This window comes from Cephus cinctus, unplaced genomic scaffold (assembly GCF_000341935.2).
Source record: "Cephus cinctus unplaced genomic scaffold, Ccin1 Ccin1_scaffold0013, whole genome shotgun sequence".
Classification (NCBI taxonomy): domain Eukaryota; kingdom Metazoa; phylum Arthropoda; class Insecta; order Hymenoptera; family Cephidae; genus Cephus; species Cephus cinctus.
The window spans coordinates 798,746-818,131 of NW_014332762.1; the positions used below are offsets into that span (position 1 = coordinate 798,746).

The window sequence follows — 19,386 nt, forward strand, 5'->3', positions numbered from 1 at the left end:
GGCCACTTTCTGTCTTTCATCTTCGGTATCCTCTTCATTTTCGTTTTATTTTTCTTCTTTTCCAATACTTTCACCTCACCATTTGCTTTCTTCTTTGTTCCTTAACCCGTTTCTTTGTCTTTCTCCCGCACTGTCTCTCACTGATCTCGGTCGTGTAACCTAGTCGTTGCAGCGAGCGACGTTAACTCCGTTAACATTAGTATACCCGAAGGCTCGCCGATGACCCGACGATCACCATGACACGATTAGGACGACGATGCCGACGACGATGATGTTGATGAGAAGAGGCCGTGGTTTCACCCACCCACCCTGTCCACCCATTATTATTCTTCCCCGCCCAACCCCGTTCGGCCAGCCCCCTAAAGCGGCCGTCTGGAACGTAACGTTTGGAACTTAAAACGTTGCAGTTAAAAAATATTCGAGGTTGAGATATGTCTTACTTTATTGCGTATTAGTATGAATTCGCGATTTTACTGATATTACATTGTAAACTTACCATAAGTAGGCGGGGCTGCTCAGACGCCATACATGCCATGAAGCCGTTCACTGAGCTGCGGTGGAAATTGATCGGAAAATCTCCTCCAGTTTTCCGCACCGACCTGATTCTTGAAGCCGTGTAAAATCTGCGGCAGTACGTATATACAAATATTCAGTCATGTATGATATACCTAACATATGGTACTATACAAATTGTATAAACAAAGGATAACGTACCTTAAGGATCATGTCTTTGAGATCTTCGCGAGGCGTTACCCAGGATGCGACGGCATCGCAGAAGAATATAAAGTCTGGGACGACTCCTGCAGGATTGACCGTTATCATCTGGCACATACCTCTGAACGCCGAATCTTTCTCCTCGTTGTCACGGATGTTCCTCAAGGAGGTACACCTATTGGTAAAGGATAATTAAAGTTGGGCTCTGTCGTATAATCCAATATGGTCGAACGTTCTGCATCAGAAAGGAGGTAACTGAACTGAATAATATATGTAGGAACATAGTCGAAGTTTGTAAAATTGTTACAGAACTCAGATAACATAAATAGATTTCATGCATCATTCTGATATCTTTGTTTGGGTATCGATTTTATGCATAGTTTTGGATTTCATCAAGACTCACAGAGATGACGGTATCCACAATGCAAAATATATGGAAGTTCGACAGTGAAGATAATGGTGGTTATACAAAGAAAGGTACTTTTTTTTTTTATAAGGCGACCATTGATTAATGCCATATTAAAAACGTTAGTTTTTTCATCTTCCTTCTCATACAATCAAGCTACCTCCTTTATGATGGATTGTTAATGGGTCAATTTATAATAGCTGCGACATATATTACAAGAGTAGTCTATGCGCTTTAAGCTTCATTCACACGAAACAATTCTCAATGAGTTGCATTTGGTGAGGATGAAGCAGAAATATTTATTGTACTATTAAAATCCGGACTATGCATCCAGTTTTAATGTAGCAGGATAATTCATAATTCTTATTACTTCTTTGAAGGGAGCTGAGGATATAATCAGGACACTTTCTTTACTAGCAATTAAAACGTCTTCATCCTGTTACTCCTAATTAAATTAATAAACTGTCGATACTAATTATCCTAACTAATTTAATGCACCTTCTTTCCAATGCACGTACAACACGAGTCTCACTATGCTAGACACGAGGATTTCTATTGTTTCTCAGGAGTAAATAACTACGTCTCCCTTGATGTTGATGAAAGTAATCTCGGATATCTTGTAAGATGATAAATTAGTGGAATGTTCGTATGGATGAATGAGATATTAAAATGATTGTCAGGTTGATAAACATTTAAAGACCTGCAAGTAATATAAAGAGACTTACATCATGACTATGCGTATCGAATGCAAACTTAAATTTTTGAAATTCAGAACTAACTGAGAATATTGATAATGTAAAGGTGACGGATGTCGCAATTGCATGTTATAATAAATAAAACAAATGTATAAATATATAATATATGCAAGATGCCTCAAAAAATCAGAGCACAAGTCAATTGCAACATAAATGTTAATATAACTAACTTGTGATCAATATTAGATGTACTTGATGCAAAAAACATTGGCATCGTAGAACTATACATGTATAAAAAAAAATTAAAAGCAACTGTTCGCAGAGTCAATGTAAATTGAAAAATTTCTTGTCTGACTGTTATCGAATAGAAAATTGCAATCTCCATGCATTCTGAGTTTTCGGAGACCCTGATATAACGTACTCAGGAGTTAGGAATAATTCGTAATAATAAAGTGCTAATAAAAATAGAAGGTAATTAATAGAATATAATAATAAAAAAATTTACACACCACTGTCGGACAAACTGCTGTAACATGGGGGCGACGTCGTGGGGACACACATAACCTAGGCGACCGATCGTTATGGCTACGGTTTCGTTTCATTTTCGGTAAGTAGTCAAGTGAAGTGTAGTGAAGTGACCGGAAACACAAACAATAAGACAAACTGATAGCGAACCAACGATCAACTCAGGCGAATATTCTGCTGCTTATAACTTCAAGTAATTGGCAATTAACAAGTAATAATAATTAATCAATATTAACAATAGAGAGACAATATGAACACAGGTGGTGATAACATATGGAATATCGATAGTCAAAATAGGCAATACCGTGCTATCGTAGCTGCTGAAACAATAGTCAAAAAATTAGGTAGCAGCGTGCGAAATCCTGATTCAGGATTACGAACCCATATCCATAATCCCTCGACTTTCTTAAGTGCTCTATCTAGAACGAATCTCTGAAACTTAAATACAACACATACGACATGCAGAATTACAGTTGCACTTGTACTGATTAGGGCCTTCTCTGATCTTCAGGCTATCGCACACCACTAAAATCAGGTATAATATATAAATACAAGTAATAAATTGATCGATTGTTAAACGTGCAAACGTATGGTTATCTAAAACCACTCCGAGTCGTCCATCTGCATGGGTCATCACTTTCAGCCAAAAATAATTGACAAAAAGAACAGATGAACCTAAAACCGAATGCCACCTAAGGTATTTGCTAAGCCTATCGTGAGTTGTTTAGTATTAATTGCATTCGGAATTTCTTCATTGCTCTGGCCATCTGAATATATGAATTTTTTATTTAAAAAAAAATTTATATTCAGAATTAACTTTTCGCATGAAAAACATCCCAATGCATAGACACAGGGAGCACACTTCTCAAGCGCAGCCCAATTAGCATTCCTCAACAATATAACCCCACACAAACAATTTTAGTCAAAACATGGTTAATAACATAATCCACTGAAATAGCGAAGTCTGCTCCACTGTATTATGGGTGAGACTAAAAGAAAACATGAAGGAAGATAGAAAGCACTTTTTGGCTTTATGTGATAACTTACCTGTATTTTCTAGTAGAGTTTTTGGTGTGTTTGGTCGGTTGATTATATCGATAAGTTGTGACAAAATTAATGGAATGTATGCACTCGTATCGGGTCCTACAACATAAGAAAACAAAAAAAAAAGCATGTATTTAACAAAATCAAAATACGTTTAACCTTATTAGAAACCGAAACTCACCAAGTTTTATCGATATTTCCCCTATGGCCCACGTCGCATTGTTGCATACTGATATGAACTCTGGATTTAAATTCTGACCAAGAATCGGCATAAAGTCCGCTGAAATAAAGTGATAATTTCAACAATGTTAATACCGAACACAAATAAAAGACCGGCTTTATAATTTAGAGGAACTTACGTATACACGGTAGTACGTGTTGGAAGCAAGCTTTTGTTAGATCTCCAAGTAAAGCAAAACTGCTCTGTCTGACCTCCGGCATTGGATCTTGCATGCACTGATACAATAATTGCATAACATTACTGTTCATTACTAATCGTTCCATATGACCATCTAATCCCTCAGCCAAGCCACTGAGAAGATCTAGCGCAACTATCATAAAGTCCTTGTCGGGAGCTTCGAATTGTTCCGGACTCTGTGTGTTTGCTATGTGTTGATTCAATGTTTGTTCCACAAGAGAGACACAGCGTCTATAACAATGAATATAAATTGTTATATAATCTCATAATGTCCTCGAACTGAATTGAGCAACCAAATAAAAAAATATCATTAAATTCATAAGGTCGTACTTGTAAACGGGCTCGCAATATGGCAAAAAGCCAGATTGTAATGCTGTTGCGACGGATGAGAGACATTCCAGCAGTGGAAAGAGATCTTTGTCTTCGTCCTTGAGAACGTTCCACTTGTTGATAAGAGGTGGCATTAGAAGGTTAATGTAATCTGGTTTGTTCAAATGATGACCGACGGAATCAGCAAGAGTACCGATGGCGTCGTACAGTATCAATAAATTCTTGTGTTGATATTTGCCTATTGATATGTGAATAAGTATTATTTGAAGAATTGTTTTCACATCATCTAAGGATTGGATTGTATTATGCATATAAAAGAGTATTTACCAAATGCGAAAACAAGAGTCTCCAGAATGAATCCCAGGTATGGAACCAATTCCGTAGATGCTTCCTCCTCCAGAGTGGCAAACGCGGAACACGCAGCTTCCTGCACGCGTTTATTGCCATCGAGAACTCTTTTGAGCAATTCCGTCATTAAAGGTTTAAGGTAAGTGTCATGTGGTTGCTGGCATACCCAATGGGCATAACGACTTAATGTCCAGCATGTTATGGCACGTACCAAAGCCTTCTTATCACTCAAACAACCAATTAAATATGGAATGAGCTCTGACAAGTGTGGTACCATGCCGGACATGCAACCTAAAGCAATATTATTGTGATACCATGAAGATATAATGTCAAATTACAGCCAGAATATCAGAATATTGAACTTACCTTCGGCGATAGCTCCCAGTGCAAGGATACCAGATTCCTTGATCTCCCATTCCTGGTGGAACAGTGTTTCTTTTAAGATTGGCACTAACACTGGTAAAAGTTCATCCCTGAAGACACTGGCTAATACGTCTAAAGCTGCGGCAGAACATTTTCTCAAATTCCAGTCAGTAAGCGTCGAATCGTCATCTCCGCCATCTTCTGGATCTGAATCCTCGTCGTCTCCACATCCACCGTTTTCATCCGTATGTTTGTTCATGATTGCGTGATGGGAGTGGTGCGTTCTTGCTTTATGAAATCTTGGTCTGATATCTTCCTCTCTGTCCGGGATCATTTCATCCTCTTCCACGTCGCCTTTCAGTAATATTATATCTATTTCTGAGTACTTCATACCCCTTACCTAAATAGCAAAATTGTGTATGATAATCACAAATTTTCAATTTGTTTTAAAATCATTTTGCTGTGTAAAGTTAATAACACACTTCGATTAATAACGTTACGAGTAATCTTACTCATCATGATAAACAATCTCTATCATCGAACAGGAAAAAAACAAATACGAGATATAATCAATCTAGAATTAATCATCGGGTCTACCGATGTGACTCACCAAAATTGGAACTAGCCGGGTCAAATGCCGTATAAGAGCTTCTCTGCAAATAGGCTGATCAGCTAGGGACAACCAAAATTCACAGGCTTCTAGTGCAACACCTTCATCAGGATCTTGAGTCCGCATCAGCATATACTCAATTATGTTATGCATATGTGGTATTAACCTGTCCATTCGCACTTCAAGGAGCATTACCAAAGCCCTAGATAAGATAAATTTTCGAAAATGAATGAAGTGACCTCTCTGATTATCAACTTATTTAAGTTGGGTAACATTGAAATGAAGATAACATATTACCTGCACACATTTTTCCTGACATCCGGATCGTCATCATTTGCTAAATGGAAGAGGTTTTCTAGGAAACTGTCAATATGTATCATGAGTGCTTGCGTGCGATTAATAATAAATTGATTAACGCACGCTATCGCATGTGATCTAATTTTTGGACTTGTGTGTCGAAAAAATTGTAGGAATTTAGGAATGAGGACATTCAAAGGACGATTTAGTGCGTCAGAGTCCAATAACTCGGCAGAGTCTTCACAGATTTTTTGTAGAGCGCCAAAAGCTCCCTCGCAGACATTATAGTCTTGCGAATCCAGCATCTGACAAAGAGCTGGTAGAAGTTCCGGCCATTTTGTCAGTTCACCTGCCACCAACAGAATATTTTTGACTAAGTGAAAAGTTGCTTTTCATCATTTTTAAGTTGAAAAACTGCAACTGTACCTTTGGATGCAACAGTGGTTATCAATATACCGACGGTTGCACGAATTAATGGAGAAGGGTCGCCCACAGCAGATAAACATTCTTGCTTTATGAAGTTTGTGACTTCGGGCATGAATTTGTGGAAGTGAGCCTTTACATTATTCTTCAGTATGAGACCACTGAGAGACCTCGTAGGTTCATCTTAGAATAAAAAATTGAATATAGATCGAGTTCATAGTTTCTAAATATGTACAAGATAATTTAATGTATAATATAAAAATGTATTAATATCTTGCAAACTAAATGCTTAATATGATTAAATATTAAATTAACACACAATATCTGAAGACTGTTGCATTACAATTATGCAATGCCATACCTGCTTTATATTATGAATCCAAGGAGAAATAAATTCAAAAAACAAAAAAAAACAGTATTACTTGTCATTGTAGATAATGAAAACATTTAAAATGATTTATCTTATCCCATTTTAATATTCTTTAAGACTTATTTCGAGACGTTACGATAATATACGTTTGTACATTAAGAAGACAGATGTATCTAAAGAATGTTTATATATTGAGTCAATTAAAGGTTTCTGATGCTTTTGAATAATTCTTTCAATATTCAAATCTCGAGATTATAAAAGAAATGTAAAGTTAATGCAATATGTTTGGTTGTGCCATCTACAATGATCGTGACCTTTGTTCATGCATAAAAGAATGATTTAATTATACCTTCTGATGTCAGCTTGGTTAAGACAAATATAAGGTAGTTGTTGAAGTCTGGAAATTTATTTAACTCCTCCAATTTCTATGTAATTAACTATTAAGGAAATATCAGTTAATATGTAAAACTAAATAATACAAGTAGTGTGAGGGAAAATGAATGTCATAATAAACAAGTAGCTTCTTTTGATAGTTAACCATAATTTAGATCTGTCATCCAACATGTTCATAAGATTGTAAATACAATAGCTATATACTTGTATTATATCACAATTTTATATAACACATTATCTGTTGAAAATATATAATTACTCTAGATAATCAGTTTCAGCAAGATAGCAATTAGTTATTAGAATAAAGACCAATACATTCCCTGTAGCTTACTTTTGTAAGAAATGCATTTTACATTATCATAAATTATACAAATATAGAATACTATCTGTACTTTGGAATATGTCATTAGTAAGATAGAAATCCCAACGCAAACATCCTTCCTGAGAAGAATATTACAATGATACAAATTGGTAAAACAAAAATACAAAGTTTGGCCAGCAAACTGAAACATCATTATTGATTACAGAATGCAGAATTTATTCAATGTTGCTTGGCAGTTGCAACACTATTTAGTACATTAAATCGTGCCCTAGGGAAGTTCGCGAATAAATTCAACGAAAAACGAAGCACGTGTCTGTGAATACCACGCCATTCGCAGTTAGCATTTCGACATCTCATAATGTTAAGAGCCCGCGAGTATCTTTGCCAAAAGACGCAACGCGAAATTTTATGTCCCGAAGCCGGGAACGTCGGCACAAAAAGAAGCGCCTAATTCTTTATATAAGCCCAGAAATTAGTTAGCAGTGAAATAGGCTATCCACGTACCCGAATTATTTAAAAAAAGATATGAAGTATTTTCGAAAAATCCCTCGAGTCAACCGGCAGTCTGTTTCCCCCAATAAAAAATTTGTCAATAAAAGCACGCCCTTGGCCGCGCATCGACCTGCCGCTCGTTCGCGTTCTACTCACTGCATAAAAATCTTATTTCATTACAAATATAAAAGGATACTTCTTGTACAGCGCGCTGAGTTGCCGTGTCCGGGCTCTGCGATTCCCTGAGGAGCGACAAAATTTGCCTGAGTCCTTCTTCTTGCGGTTGCCACGCCATTTTCATCGTGTTTTTCAACAGCACCACCGAACGCAGCCAGCCTTCTCTGACTTCGCAGATGAACGGAAGCTCCTCGCAGCTCCCCTCGATATTACCCCCACTACGTCGCCAAGAGATCATGCCAATTTCAATATTTCGATGAAAGAAATGTTTCCTCTTAGAGAAAGAAACTTTCTAAAGGTTTCTATTTATTTCAGTAGATAGTTTTTAACTCTTATCAAGCCCTTTTGTGAAGATAACGGCGCTTCGCGCCTTTTCTTTTAATAGACAGTTGAATTGGTCGACATTCAAGCAGACGACCGTTTCCGGCGAGACTAGCGCCTTCGATCGACCCAGCGGTAGAATTTGTATTCTGCATTAAACTGGAGATAGGTGATGCTTGCGCCATTGTATACAATTTTATTTTATTTTACCAATGATGACTTTAAGATTATTAACAAATATCATACTGTATATCATATATTCGTACTGTTATATCATTATTAAAAATTATACTGTTCTTATGCTCTGTGCATAGGTTTTGCACTAGGTCAACGAAAATTAAGAACTTGTTCAATATTGAAAGTATTCAATTCAATAATCACTGCTACACAATTGTTAGCAAAGCCTTTATTAGATAACGGTATCAATATTTCATTGTTTGGACTTTCATGTCTGGAATTATACTAAACTAACCTAACATTTGTTAGAACACAGAGAGCTGCTTGTAGGAAATATTTACTACGTGGCTGTTACAAAGCATAAGTATCGGTCCTCGGTCTCCAGATTTTTATTCCATCCGTACCCGAGACCGCGAGAACTTCGTTCATATAGTCGATCTAATAAAATAAACAATATTTTCTAATAAGTCATACAAGAAATGAATGTAATTGGATCAAATTCAGAACTCACTTACACTAGGTACTTCACCATAAGGTGAAGTAAGAGTTTCCACATGCTGTGGAGGGTCAGTAGGACTCCAAATTATTACAGTTTTATCTAAGGAGCCAGTTATCAGACAACCAGGAGCAACATGAAGTCCGGTTATAGCTTTTTCATGTTTAGTTGTATAACACTTTTTTAGCTCAAAGTCTTTCTTTGGGTTTAAAACATGTAGCTTAGCACCACTGTCCCCAACATAGACAATTCCCTTATTCATTGAAACACTCATCGGGAATGATTCTTTTGAGATCTGAAATTTAGAAATAAGATGCTTACATAGTTCATTAAGAAGACAGGCTATAGTTTATAATTAAATACCATAACAGTCTTCATAATTCTACCAGCTCTCTGGTCCCAAATAGAAACTGATTTGTCTTCGCTAGCAGACAAGATATAATCTGAATTCATAGAAAGCCTAATCACAGCTCTGTTATGTGGTTGATACCTCGCGATAGGACTGTAACCCTTTCGCGGATCAAACACTAAGACGGTCTTGGAAAAAGATCCTGTCGCAAAGATAGGTAAGTCTGAACAGGAGGTAACGCACAATAAAGCTCCAGAAACGATCCTACGAAAATGTTATGCATTCATTAAAAAAATCGATGGCTTTTAAGTAATTCGAACTATTTGTGCGATCATTGTCGGCCGAGCGAGTAACAGCAAGCAAGGACTTATTTACCGATTGAAAAAATTATTTAAGTAAAGTTAATCAACGTGACATATTTATAAAAAAAAATACGTCAACTATTTAATTATCTACCCGAGATAGAGACGAAGCGATTTATGCCTTCCTCGCTCAGCCTATCCGTTCTCAGAGCAGCGAAAAATGACCAGCTTGGTTGCCATGTACATCTCATAAGTGGTCAAGTGAGTGAGACCAGTGTTGGTAAGTTCCCATGCTTTAACAGTCCTGTCCCAGCTACAGCTATACACTGTATTATCAATTGCCGTCAGATCCCAAATCCATCCCTCATGTGCAAGTTCTACTGCCATGGATTTGACAAATTTGTTCTCTTCTGTAGGCAATGTCCAGTATACTAAGGAACGGTCCCTAGCTCCAGATATACAAACAGTCCCATCCTATAACATTAAAACAATGTCTAGTATATTTATTCAAATTCAATCTAAAAATTCCTAGATACATACTCGCATAAGTAATACTCCATCTATTGTACCATAGTGTACATTGTCGAGAAACACATTTTCCATAGAATCACGCTCTACAGAATTTCTCCAGAGCAATGTTTGTCTTTCAATTGCAACACAGGATAATTTCCAAAATAATTCATCATCTTCAGCTGGAAGACATATGCAACTTGCTATTTATATTAAGAAATTGCGACAATTAAAAAGATTTTAATAAATAAACAAACGATTAATGGATTAATTGTTGCAAAAATTGAAAAGCTTTACGAAATATTGTACATGGACCATATAATGTGTGGTACCCAAGTAGAAGTATATATAGCATATAATTAGTATCAATGTAATCTACACATTATAAGCATAAACACAAGTTAACTCTGTGTGATTAAATTTACTTGTTAATCAACAATTGATTATTGGGTACATTAATAGGTGTTTTATTTATTTACAGAATTATTGGTCGTGTAAGGCACAAGGTGCTAGCAATTTGAGCTAACCAGGAGGCAAGACTGGGAAACCAGTGTTTGGCCAAATTTGGCTAATCCTCACTTTCCATAAAGAATCATCGAGTAAAATCTGATGAAAGTGTTTACAGACTAACCCCAAGCCATGTACCAATGTGGAGGCATCCAAAAAGGAACAAATATGGAGAAGGATCTGAAACGAAATATGAATGCAATAATATACAAATTTGTATAAGAATAGCCGACCTTGAACAGTCATCAAATATTATTTGAGATAAACATTGGTTTATCATATATTAAACAATATGTCTACCAGTCATATATCATCTATAATCGCTTATCAATTTTATCATTATTAATATTTGACATCTTTTTGAAAAGCAGTAACACATGCTCAATAACTTTATACAATCCTAATATATGTCTACCTACAGATATTTTCTAATAGACTATATCATAATAATATAAAGCTCTCTGCTGTCATCCACAAAGGAAAAAAAACCTATTTCAACAATTAAAAACCAGCAATACAATCCTTTCTTTTTCAGTCTGAGATCAATGAGTCATCCCTAAAAGGTAGACTACAAAATGATTCAATATAAAATTCATCGATTACTTTTTCCTAATACATTACATTATTTATAATGATATCAATAAGACGAAGTTATAATAAACATAAATATACAATACCGACCTCAATAGGAAGATCCAGAAGAGAAATATGAGAGGTACTGTCATTCTGATTATCATCATGCTGTGTTGGACTGCTTGATTTCTCTTTATCCATTGTAAAGCAAGTTTCGGCAAGAAGACAGCAGCAGAGGATACGCAGTGTTTCATTCAATCAAGACTGATACCGTTTTTAGGTATTCTCTATCAGTCAAGTAAAAGCAAAAGTAAAAACAAGATCCAGGCCACAATACTGTTATTTACCAATTTGACGTTTGTTGACGTCCCGTCACGACCAGTCTGTTATAACCAGTTAATACCATCGACATATATTTAGTACCTGGACTGCTCACTGTAGCCTCACTGTATGTCGATGTTAAGCTTCGGGGGAACTCGGCTCTTTTCGGTACCTATTCGGGTCCGTTGAGTCATGCGCTGTTTAGTATTTAACTTATTCAAGTTAACAATATGACTCAACTCGTCAAGAGTTCAATTATGGCGGACTGCTTGAGCTATCAATTTACTGATATAAGTACTCGTTTTTTTTTAATCTAGATACTTGATTTGCTAAGATTGATAGTTTTTCGTTGCTCAAATTATGCATTTATACACTTTATAAATTTATTAAGACATCAAGCAATAGATACAAAATTATAATAATTGTAGGAACGGTCACCGACGTTAGCATTTCTGCTCTAATTTCACGACAAATAAGGAAAACGAAGATTGAGGACGGCCTACCCGTTTTGCACGACTGCTGGTACGGTCCTGTTTATTCACTAGACTGTGACTTGCGAACAGTCTAAAAAGATTATGCAAGTTAGAGATTACAATTTGCAAGGAACTGAGATAAAATAAGAAATATCTTAAAGATTCAAGTGTCATTATCATGGCACAATATATTGATATGATATTGAATGATTTTCAATAGTCACTCTACTTTTCCTGATAACGTTAAATACTTATTAAATATGAAGTCTTGAAGACGTAGTCTGATGATTTCTCTATCAAAGTATTTGATAAAGAATACACATTCTAACAGCAATGGAAAGCCTATGATCATGCTTATTATACAGTACATAATTACTGTATATCAAAAAGTTAAATCCTACAAATTATCAGTACATCACGAAACGAATAATAATATTAATATTAATCAACTACGGAGATAGAACTACTTCAGGTAGAAGATATTTTGATTATCAGAATCTACCGCGACATTATAATCTTAATGAAACGTAATATCCGATATGGCCAAATTAAATTCTTCAAATGTGTAGGTTAAGTAGGTTTACAGTTAACAAATACATATGAAGCCTATTCCTGTTGTTCCATAATAAATTTTATTAACAATGTTTCATAACAATGGTAACAATATTAAATTCATAAATTTCTGTATGTATATTACACTATGAATAGTTTCGCGAGATCTACATCTAGGAATCACAATACATGAATAATCTTATTTCCTTATTTTAGATACAACATACCCTAATCCAGTTTTAAAAAATATGCAATATTTATAGTACAGAGTCAATTTTAAATAAATAAATTCTGTATAAATATATGCGCCGCAAGTAAACCACTTCAATTAGATTTATTCGCACGTACATACATATGTCAATCTGCCATTTATTAATGTCCTAACGGGTTGCACTGCTTAGCATATAATATAATTAATATTCATGATACAGTACAATATCATCAAAAAATTTGCAAAAAATTTTCTAATTCACAATTATATACGCTAAAAATAAAAAATGCAACCATCATTCAGAGGTAATGCAAAATTTCACATTATGAAAAGTAACACATCCTAATTTTTGTGTTAAAATTATGTCGCAACCATAATTTAATTACAAAACCTGATTTCACAATAATCGATTCACATTCTTTACATTATCCTAAATTTACATTGAGCAATTGACATTATAAATTAAAAGTCAAACGCTAATGCACGACGTATAAGCAGTGAACAGATTCGTGTAATTAATGAAACAAAAAGACAGGATTGCCCCACAAGCCGAGCCTATTTGCATGACTATACCGGTATAGAAAAGTGATTTGGCTCCTGCCTCGCGTCTAAATATCGTTGTAATAGTCAATTTTATATAAGAAATAAGACCCACTAATAAGATCCACGTTATGACTACCAGTGCAGTACCAATTTCAGAGCCTTGCATCGGTGGTGCAGGGGACTTTAAAGCCAATAGAATGACATAGCTGCACGCCATGAAACTCATTATTGACAAGAAACTAGTAGCTCTCATACTTGGGACTGGAGTCCAAAGCGCAAGGAAACAAGCCGCCGGATTAGCCATATGTGCTAACGTAGCTGTCAGATGATATGCCACGTTTCCGTATGGCAAACAAGAATAGGATTGTATACCAGGCAAGAAGCCATGACCTAAGAAACATATAGCTCCCATTATAATAAATAGATAACTCTTATATATTGCAGAAAGACTACGGGGATTAGAAACTTCATAAGCACCAGTAGCACTGGTAGTTTCTAATTCACTGTTATAATTTTCAATTTCAGAATTGTATTCATTTGTAATAGTGCTAGTAGTATTGTCACCATCGTAGTTTCTTGTTTCTCTGAACATCTTCGATTTTGAATTTATCCTCTCGCTCTGTACTATAGGAAGATACCGCAACAAGCCGAAGGCACTGAACGACAATAATAATATGACGAATATAAAAAGAAAATAATCTTTTGGTGGAAATCTCGGTGGCGACACGTACGGTATGATTTTGCCATCGTCATCGGTAATACATTCGGGGTTCCCACCGACACCTTGAATCAAGGCTACTATACTTGGCAAAACTCCACTCAAACCTTCGCCTATAAAATAAGATACTAGATAAATTTCTTTGAAATCACGTAGATATGGCATAAATAGTACAGAACTAGTGCAGCTCACTAACGCCGTGAAGAATACAAGAATAAACATGGCCGTGCTGTGCTCTGTACTACCATAAAAAGATGTTCTGTCGTGGAAAAAGGCCAGAAGACCAATAGCTATTATGTCCATAGAAAGTAATATCCAAATCCAGAATGTTTCAGGAAAATTTGGTAGATATTTACGTGATAGCGTGTACAGGATTGGCCCTATATTTGCGGCTTGAACTAAAACTGATAAGTACGCTGGCAGACCCCAACCTTCTGGTGCTGAATTAACTAATAGAGGCAACTGGACGAAGATTCCATTGACACCGATCCATGCGGATATTCCAAAAAATATAACTAGTGTGTGGACAATCAATCGTCGACCTGGTATCCATCTTTCGCATTTGTTTCTTCTACTTAACATGCTCTGACTATTTACTTTGACGTTGGAGCATACAAGTGATTGGTGTTCCGCCTCACATCTGAATATTAACAAATTATTACGTATTATTGTGAACGACTTTAGTTATTATGATAATTTTCTAAAGAAATTTCTATCAGACTTACCCACAATACTGACAGGACATGGAACTACTGGTAGCATGTATTGTATCATTTCTAACTGAGCACTTCCATCTCCTCTCTATTACGATTTCCATTTTTCCTTGAAGTTTGTAATCCTAACAATAAAGTTTATCAGTGGAGATAGTGCGTGTGTGTCATGTCCAAACAGTCATACAGTAAATGCAAACTAGGCTGTCTCACACATTTCATGGGCTATATGAAGTTTATACACGTGGCAAATTATAACAAAAAATCTTCATACCAAACCAACTTCAGATGCTTATCCAAGGAAAGAATTGAATGATATTTATTAAGACGTCAAGCCCAGCTTGTCGTTTGTGAGGCAACTAACGAACAGATATTCAGAGTTATGATGAGCTTCGCGAATTAATGTTCATAAGTGTGCCATTGACACCAGATAATTCTTGCATGATTGTGAAGTGGTTATTCAGTTCCTAGATTTGCAAAATTAACTGACAGTATTCGAATAGTGGGGAAGCGACATATATAAGGAATCTATAATCAGCTGAAAGATATGATAGATATATGACGAAACGTTATGGTTATAAAATGAAGTTACAGTATTTGGCCCTTATCTACAGTGTGACAGTAATCTAACTAAATACGAATATAGGTCGAAATATCTACATTACAATCCGTAAGTACATACCAAATTCTCTCGTCATTCGAGACGTAAAACTATTCCATATGGTTAACGGTAACTGTATAGCGAGGATTTGTGTCCCAAGAAATAATTTGCAGGAAAAGTGTCAATTTTTCAATTTTAATCCGTAATACAGTCGCAATAAATCTGCACTATTCGTTGGAATGGATGTTAAGTAAAAATAGCAAATTGATCCCTATGGACGTCATTGAACTGAAGTGATTAAGAGCACACGAACGAGACTACTGATTGCACTCTTGACACTGTCAAGCGACTTTAAATTGATACGACTATTCACAATTGTCATGAAGTGAACGTTTGTCAAATTATGATGAATAAAAGAGCAGCAGTGCCACGCCGCTAATCCCAATGGTTGACAAGAGACCTATTGGTATCTATAATTTTAAGAACATATTCATTAAAATTAAAGCTCTTGTACCAAAAGAATTTTCCTTTTCTCTGACAATATCACAACATGGCTTGCGATACCATCATCACAAATTATTAATATTACACTAGCTACATAATTTTAAAGGATTTCCTAATATCATACACATGGAGAATAGGATTGGAACATGTTTAAAATATTGACCATAACGAAAGTAGTAATTGCACCGCAGACTGAACCTATTTGTGTAGCTACACCAGTGTAAAAAAGACCTCTACCAGGGTCTGGTCTAAAAAGTGTAGTGATACCCATTTTGACAAATCCTATCAAACCATTAACTAATATCCAGGATATTACAACTAGAAATTCACCATACCAAGTATTTTGAAATGGTGGCGATGGAGATTGCAGAGCTAAATAAAATAAGTAAGCTGAAAGTGCTAGTATCAGCACTGTTAGCCAACTAAGTACATGAATTTTTGGGTTCTTGATGACAAAACCTAAACACATAGCCAACGGACCTGCCATTGATCCTAGAGTTACAGTTAAATGATACACTACATTTCCATATGGCAAACATGAATAAGATTGTATACTGGCAAGAGCGGCATTACCTAAACAGCTAACGATAGACATCATAATTAAGAGGTAGACATAAGTTCTCATGGCCATAGTCCAGCCCGATGAAGTCTTATAGGTTGGTAACGCACTTGTATCTGTAGGTAGTGTTTCAGTACTTCCAGGAGGCTTAACTAGCTCTCTCCGAGCCATGGAAGTTTTTGTCAAAGCTATGAATGAGGTGAAACTCATGAATAATACAATACTGAGAAATATAAAGAAAGCTTGCGTTGAAAATCTTGGTTCGGGATAATATGTAGTGATTTCGATTACATCTGAATCTGGTGAGGTAGAGTTTATGCATTCTGGGTTTCCTCCTACTCCTTGTATTAGAGCTACGACGCTTGGCAGAAAACCACTAAGACCTTCTCCTACTAGATAGGATACGAGGTAAATTTCACGATAGTTACGCATGAAGGGCATGAATAAAACGGAGCTAGTACAGCCAACAACTGCCGTAACAAACATTAGACCCAGAAGAGCTGTTGAGTATTCCGCATTGAATATCATTGATGTCTTCTGATAAATAAAGGCCAGTGTAAATGTTGCTATTGTGGATGCTCCCAGCAGTGTGTAAATTATAAGGCTATCTTGTGGTGCCGCTGCATACCTAAAATATAGAAACTTTTTATTAAAATAATCATGAAAATGACGAAGCAAATTACCATGATGGAAAAATATGATACATCCTCGAATAAAAAACTTGACAGCATAAGATTAATTAGTCTCACTAATGCTTTGCTATATATTATAGACAATATGAATAAAAACTATACTTGTACATTGAATTGCATTTTCTTAGTCATGAGTATGTATCGACATAATATAATATAGGATTACGAATCCAGTAATTAAACACACTTGACTAAGCATACAGTATAGAAGACACAACATTTTCATACTCCATTATCATCATAAACCCTCAAATGCATAAAATGCCACCTTGATATGTTAATCCTAATTGACATAAATTTCTATCACTTCTACTATCAAACGATTAGAATAACATTATTATCACAAAAACTGTCTTTCTCAGATAGTTGCATAACTATGACACTATGAAGACATAAGAAATAGAAAAACTTTAATATCAAGCTTTTTCAGTCGTCATACAATATATTTGCACACCTTTAAAATTATCTTCCCGCCGCAACAAGCTATCATGTAGGTAGATAAAAAAGGTTCTACACTTTCGCTACAGAGAGCGTTAAACAGCTGCTGAATCATGACCATTCCAATTATAATATGAATCAAAAAGATGATAAAATACGTCTGGCACTTACTTGGCATACAAAGAGTACAAAACCGGACCCAAATTGGCAACTTGAACCAGCATCACCATATACGCAGGTAGACTCCATCCCTCCGGAGCCGTATTTACCAATAAGGGTAGTTGTACATAAATGCCGTTAACACCCATCCAAGCACCGACTCCGAACATCAAAGCCAGACCATCGACAAGAAGACGCCTGTTGCTGAATCGTTGGGTCAACGTCATCTTGTATTTATTTCTTCTTTATGTCTCCGTTTAAATAACTCCTTAGGAACACAAAATTATCATTTAATTTGCTTCCGTCAATGATTATTTTAATAGAACACTAGCATCACATAGCTCGCCCGATTTACGTTTAATGTAGGAATTCTTCCGATCATCAGCTCTTTTCCCGGCAACTGTAATCGCTTAACAATGTAATTGCAACCATTCGAAAGGCAATTATTTCAACAAAACGTTTTACTTGTGTTCGCACAAAAAATTTCACTCGACGGTACCGTATGAATGTAGTAAAAGATTCTCACTATCCTCGTAAAGTTTTTTAAATACATACAGAACTATCCAACAATCCGGTCAAATTTCAATATATACATTTCTTTTCCTTCTAAGACCAGCAGATATTAGCAACATGCAGAAAGGTATGCTATCGAGGTTAAAGGCACTTCGTATAAAAGATAGAGATGCAGCCTGAATCGTCCACAAGGAATGTATCGTTACAAATGAATATCTGCTAATCACAGGGAATTTGTGTATTTACAATGACATTTGCAACGTTAAAGTACTGAAGTCTTGTGTGCCTTCTGTTACGTGTTCCAAGAACACGTATAACCTGCAATCATTAACGGAAGTACGTCTGCGCGTCACTAGTAAAAACGTCCGTACACATTCAACGCATGCGTGGCGAAACACTGCCAGATTCTCCACTCAGCTGAGTTACCGACTCACTGAACTGTTCGACCTGTCCCCATTCGTTTCTACTTCGCACTATATTCTACACAGTTTTATCCACCAATCAGCTGATCATGATCGATAGCTTGTGCAAAATATTTTGTTCAGATTGATGTTCTAGTACTCAGTAGAATTGTTGTAGTTACACAGCTCTACTGGCAGTCAGAGACTGACTATCGGTTGAAATGTGATTCCTATATTATAAAACCGTATCTTTTTGGACCCGTCAGGCAATTCTAGCAACTGATTACTGATACAGGAGAAGCAAGAATTTATCTATACGTAATCGTATTGGCAGCATTTAAATTAAACATTTCAACTAATACATTTACTCTTTGAAAGATGATAATTCTTCAGAATAAATATATCTACTTTATCACCCTTTTTATAAATTTATCTGATAGACTTTAATTCTATCATTGATTAAGGATAATTAAAAAAGTGACGTGTTGCATAATAATTATATGTTACTATTGACTTCTTTTTAAGGGTTGTAGGCATGCTATAATTTTCTATTTTAATATTTCTAATAAAGTTTCTTATATCTCAGGCGTATTTTTTTACTGTAAATGAGGTTATGAACGACCGATGGTAAACTGTTGATCGATGCGTATACTACAAAATGCTGTAATGGATGTTTAATAAGCGTTCGAAGGTCTGTCTAATGAACACAATTTTATTTCACTTAAGCACTATTTTCGACCTCTCAGGCATCGTTTAAAACGTATACAAGATCTCTTTAAACGATATTAAAATAACGATAATTGCTACTCAAAGGAGCGAAAGCGTTAGG

General features: G+C 35.7%; 4 protein-coding genes across 16 annotated transcripts in view; all 4 read right to left on the minus strand.

Annotated features, from left to right (window-relative positions):
* Nucleotides 1–8,158, minus strand: part of LOC107264926 (transportin-1) — a 16,826-nt gene extending 8,668 nt beyond the window's left edge. For 2 of the 4 annotated variants that reach the window (XM_025081852.1, XM_025081848.1), the window contains exons 1-14: nucleotides 7,947–8,154; nucleotides 6,893–6,968; nucleotides 6,177–6,356; nucleotides 5,751–6,099; nucleotides 5,454–5,655; nucleotides 4,847–5,243; nucleotides 4,460–4,771; nucleotides 4,133–4,370; nucleotides 3,744–4,033; nucleotides 3,566–3,664; nucleotides 3,388–3,483; nucleotides 2,325–2,400; nucleotides 715–889; nucleotides 497–623 (exon numbers count right to left, since the gene is read on the minus strand). In XM_025081852.1, coding sequence (XP_024937620.1) covers nucleotides 516–623; nucleotides 715–889; nucleotides 2,325–2,400; nucleotides 3,388–3,483; nucleotides 3,566–3,664; nucleotides 3,744–4,033; nucleotides 4,133–4,370; nucleotides 4,460–4,771; nucleotides 4,847–5,243; nucleotides 5,454–5,655; nucleotides 5,751–6,099; nucleotides 6,177–6,356; nucleotides 6,893–6,968; nucleotides 7,947–8,051 — 2,703 coding nt within the window. In that variant the 5' untranslated portion in view covers nucleotides 8,052–8,154 and the 3' untranslated portion in view covers nucleotides 497–515. Of the gene's footprint in view, nucleotides 1–6; nucleotides 373–496; nucleotides 624–714; nucleotides 890–2,324; nucleotides 2,401–3,387; nucleotides 3,484–3,565; nucleotides 3,665–3,743; nucleotides 4,034–4,132; nucleotides 4,371–4,459; nucleotides 4,772–4,846; nucleotides 5,244–5,453; nucleotides 5,656–5,750; nucleotides 6,100–6,176; nucleotides 6,357–6,892; nucleotides 6,969–7,946 lie in introns of those variants that run through there. The other 2 variants (XM_015733737.2, XR_003058846.1) reach the window with 2 other exon arrangements.
* A 456-nt stretch (nucleotides 8,159–8,614) lies between these two features.
* On the minus strand, nucleotides 8,615–12,039 carry LOC107264790 (F-box/WD repeat-containing protein 9). 6 transcript variants are annotated; one of them, XM_025081949.1, is made up of 8 exons: nucleotides 11,586–12,039; nucleotides 11,271–11,449; nucleotides 10,610–10,769; nucleotides 10,113–10,285; nucleotides 9,817–10,046; nucleotides 9,285–9,534; nucleotides 8,937–9,216; nucleotides 8,615–8,863 (listed from the first exon to the last, which is right to left on the minus strand). In XM_025081949.1, the coding sequence occupies exons 2-8, from the start codon at nucleotides 11,361–11,363 to the stop codon at nucleotides 8,766–8,768; spliced, it is 1,284 nt and encodes a 427-aa protein (XP_024937717.1). In that variant the 5' UTR covers nucleotides 11,364–11,449; nucleotides 11,586–12,039; the 3' UTR covers nucleotides 8,615–8,765. The 6 variants fall into 6 exon arrangements, with proteins under 6 accessions (XP_024937717.1, XP_024937716.1, XP_024937722.1 ...); XM_025081948.1 differs by having other exon boundaries at nucleotides 11,510–12,039; XM_025081954.1 differs by having other exon boundaries at nucleotides 10,113–10,264; nucleotides 11,510–12,037.
* A 530-nt stretch (nucleotides 12,040–12,569) lies between these two features.
* LOC107264801 (solute carrier family 52, riboflavin transporter, member 3-B-like) lies at nucleotides 12,570–17,641 on the minus strand. 3 transcript variants are annotated; one of them, XM_015733466.2, is made up of 4 exons: nucleotides 17,501–17,641; nucleotides 14,706–14,818; nucleotides 13,994–14,620; nucleotides 12,570–13,918 (listed from the first exon to the last, which is right to left on the minus strand). In XM_015733466.2, exons 1-4 carry the CDS (start codon nucleotides 17,603–17,605, stop codon nucleotides 13,189–13,191), a joined length of 1,575 nt encoding a protein of 524 aa, XP_015588952.2. In that variant the 5' UTR covers nucleotides 17,606–17,641; the 3' UTR covers nucleotides 12,570–13,188. The 3 variants fall into 3 exon arrangements, with proteins under 3 accessions (XP_015588952.2, XP_024937675.1, XP_015588943.1); XM_025081907.1 differs by having other exon boundaries at nucleotides 12,570–14,620; XM_015733457.2 differs by lacking the exon at nucleotides 17,501–17,641 and adding an exon at nucleotides 15,373–15,509 and having other exon boundaries at nucleotides 12,570–14,620.
* On the minus strand, nucleotides 15,473–18,870 carry LOC107264819 (solute carrier family 52, riboflavin transporter, member 3-B). Of its 3 annotated transcripts, none has more exons than XM_015733521.2 (3): nucleotides 18,199–18,870; nucleotides 17,656–17,911; nucleotides 15,473–16,982 (listed from the first exon to the last, which is right to left on the minus strand). In XM_015733521.2, the coding sequence occupies exons 2-3, from the start codon at nucleotides 17,868–17,870 to the stop codon at nucleotides 15,914–15,916; spliced, it is 1,284 nt and encodes a 427-aa protein (XP_015589007.1). In that variant the 5' UTR covers nucleotides 17,871–17,911; nucleotides 18,199–18,870; the 3' UTR covers nucleotides 15,473–15,913. The 3 variants fall into 3 exon arrangements, with proteins under 3 accessions (XP_015589007.1, XP_015588999.1, XP_015588990.1); XM_015733513.2 differs by having other exon boundaries at nucleotides 17,999–18,869; XM_015733504.2 differs by having other exon boundaries at nucleotides 17,656–18,869.
* Nucleotides 18,871–19,386: the final 516 nt, after the last annotated feature.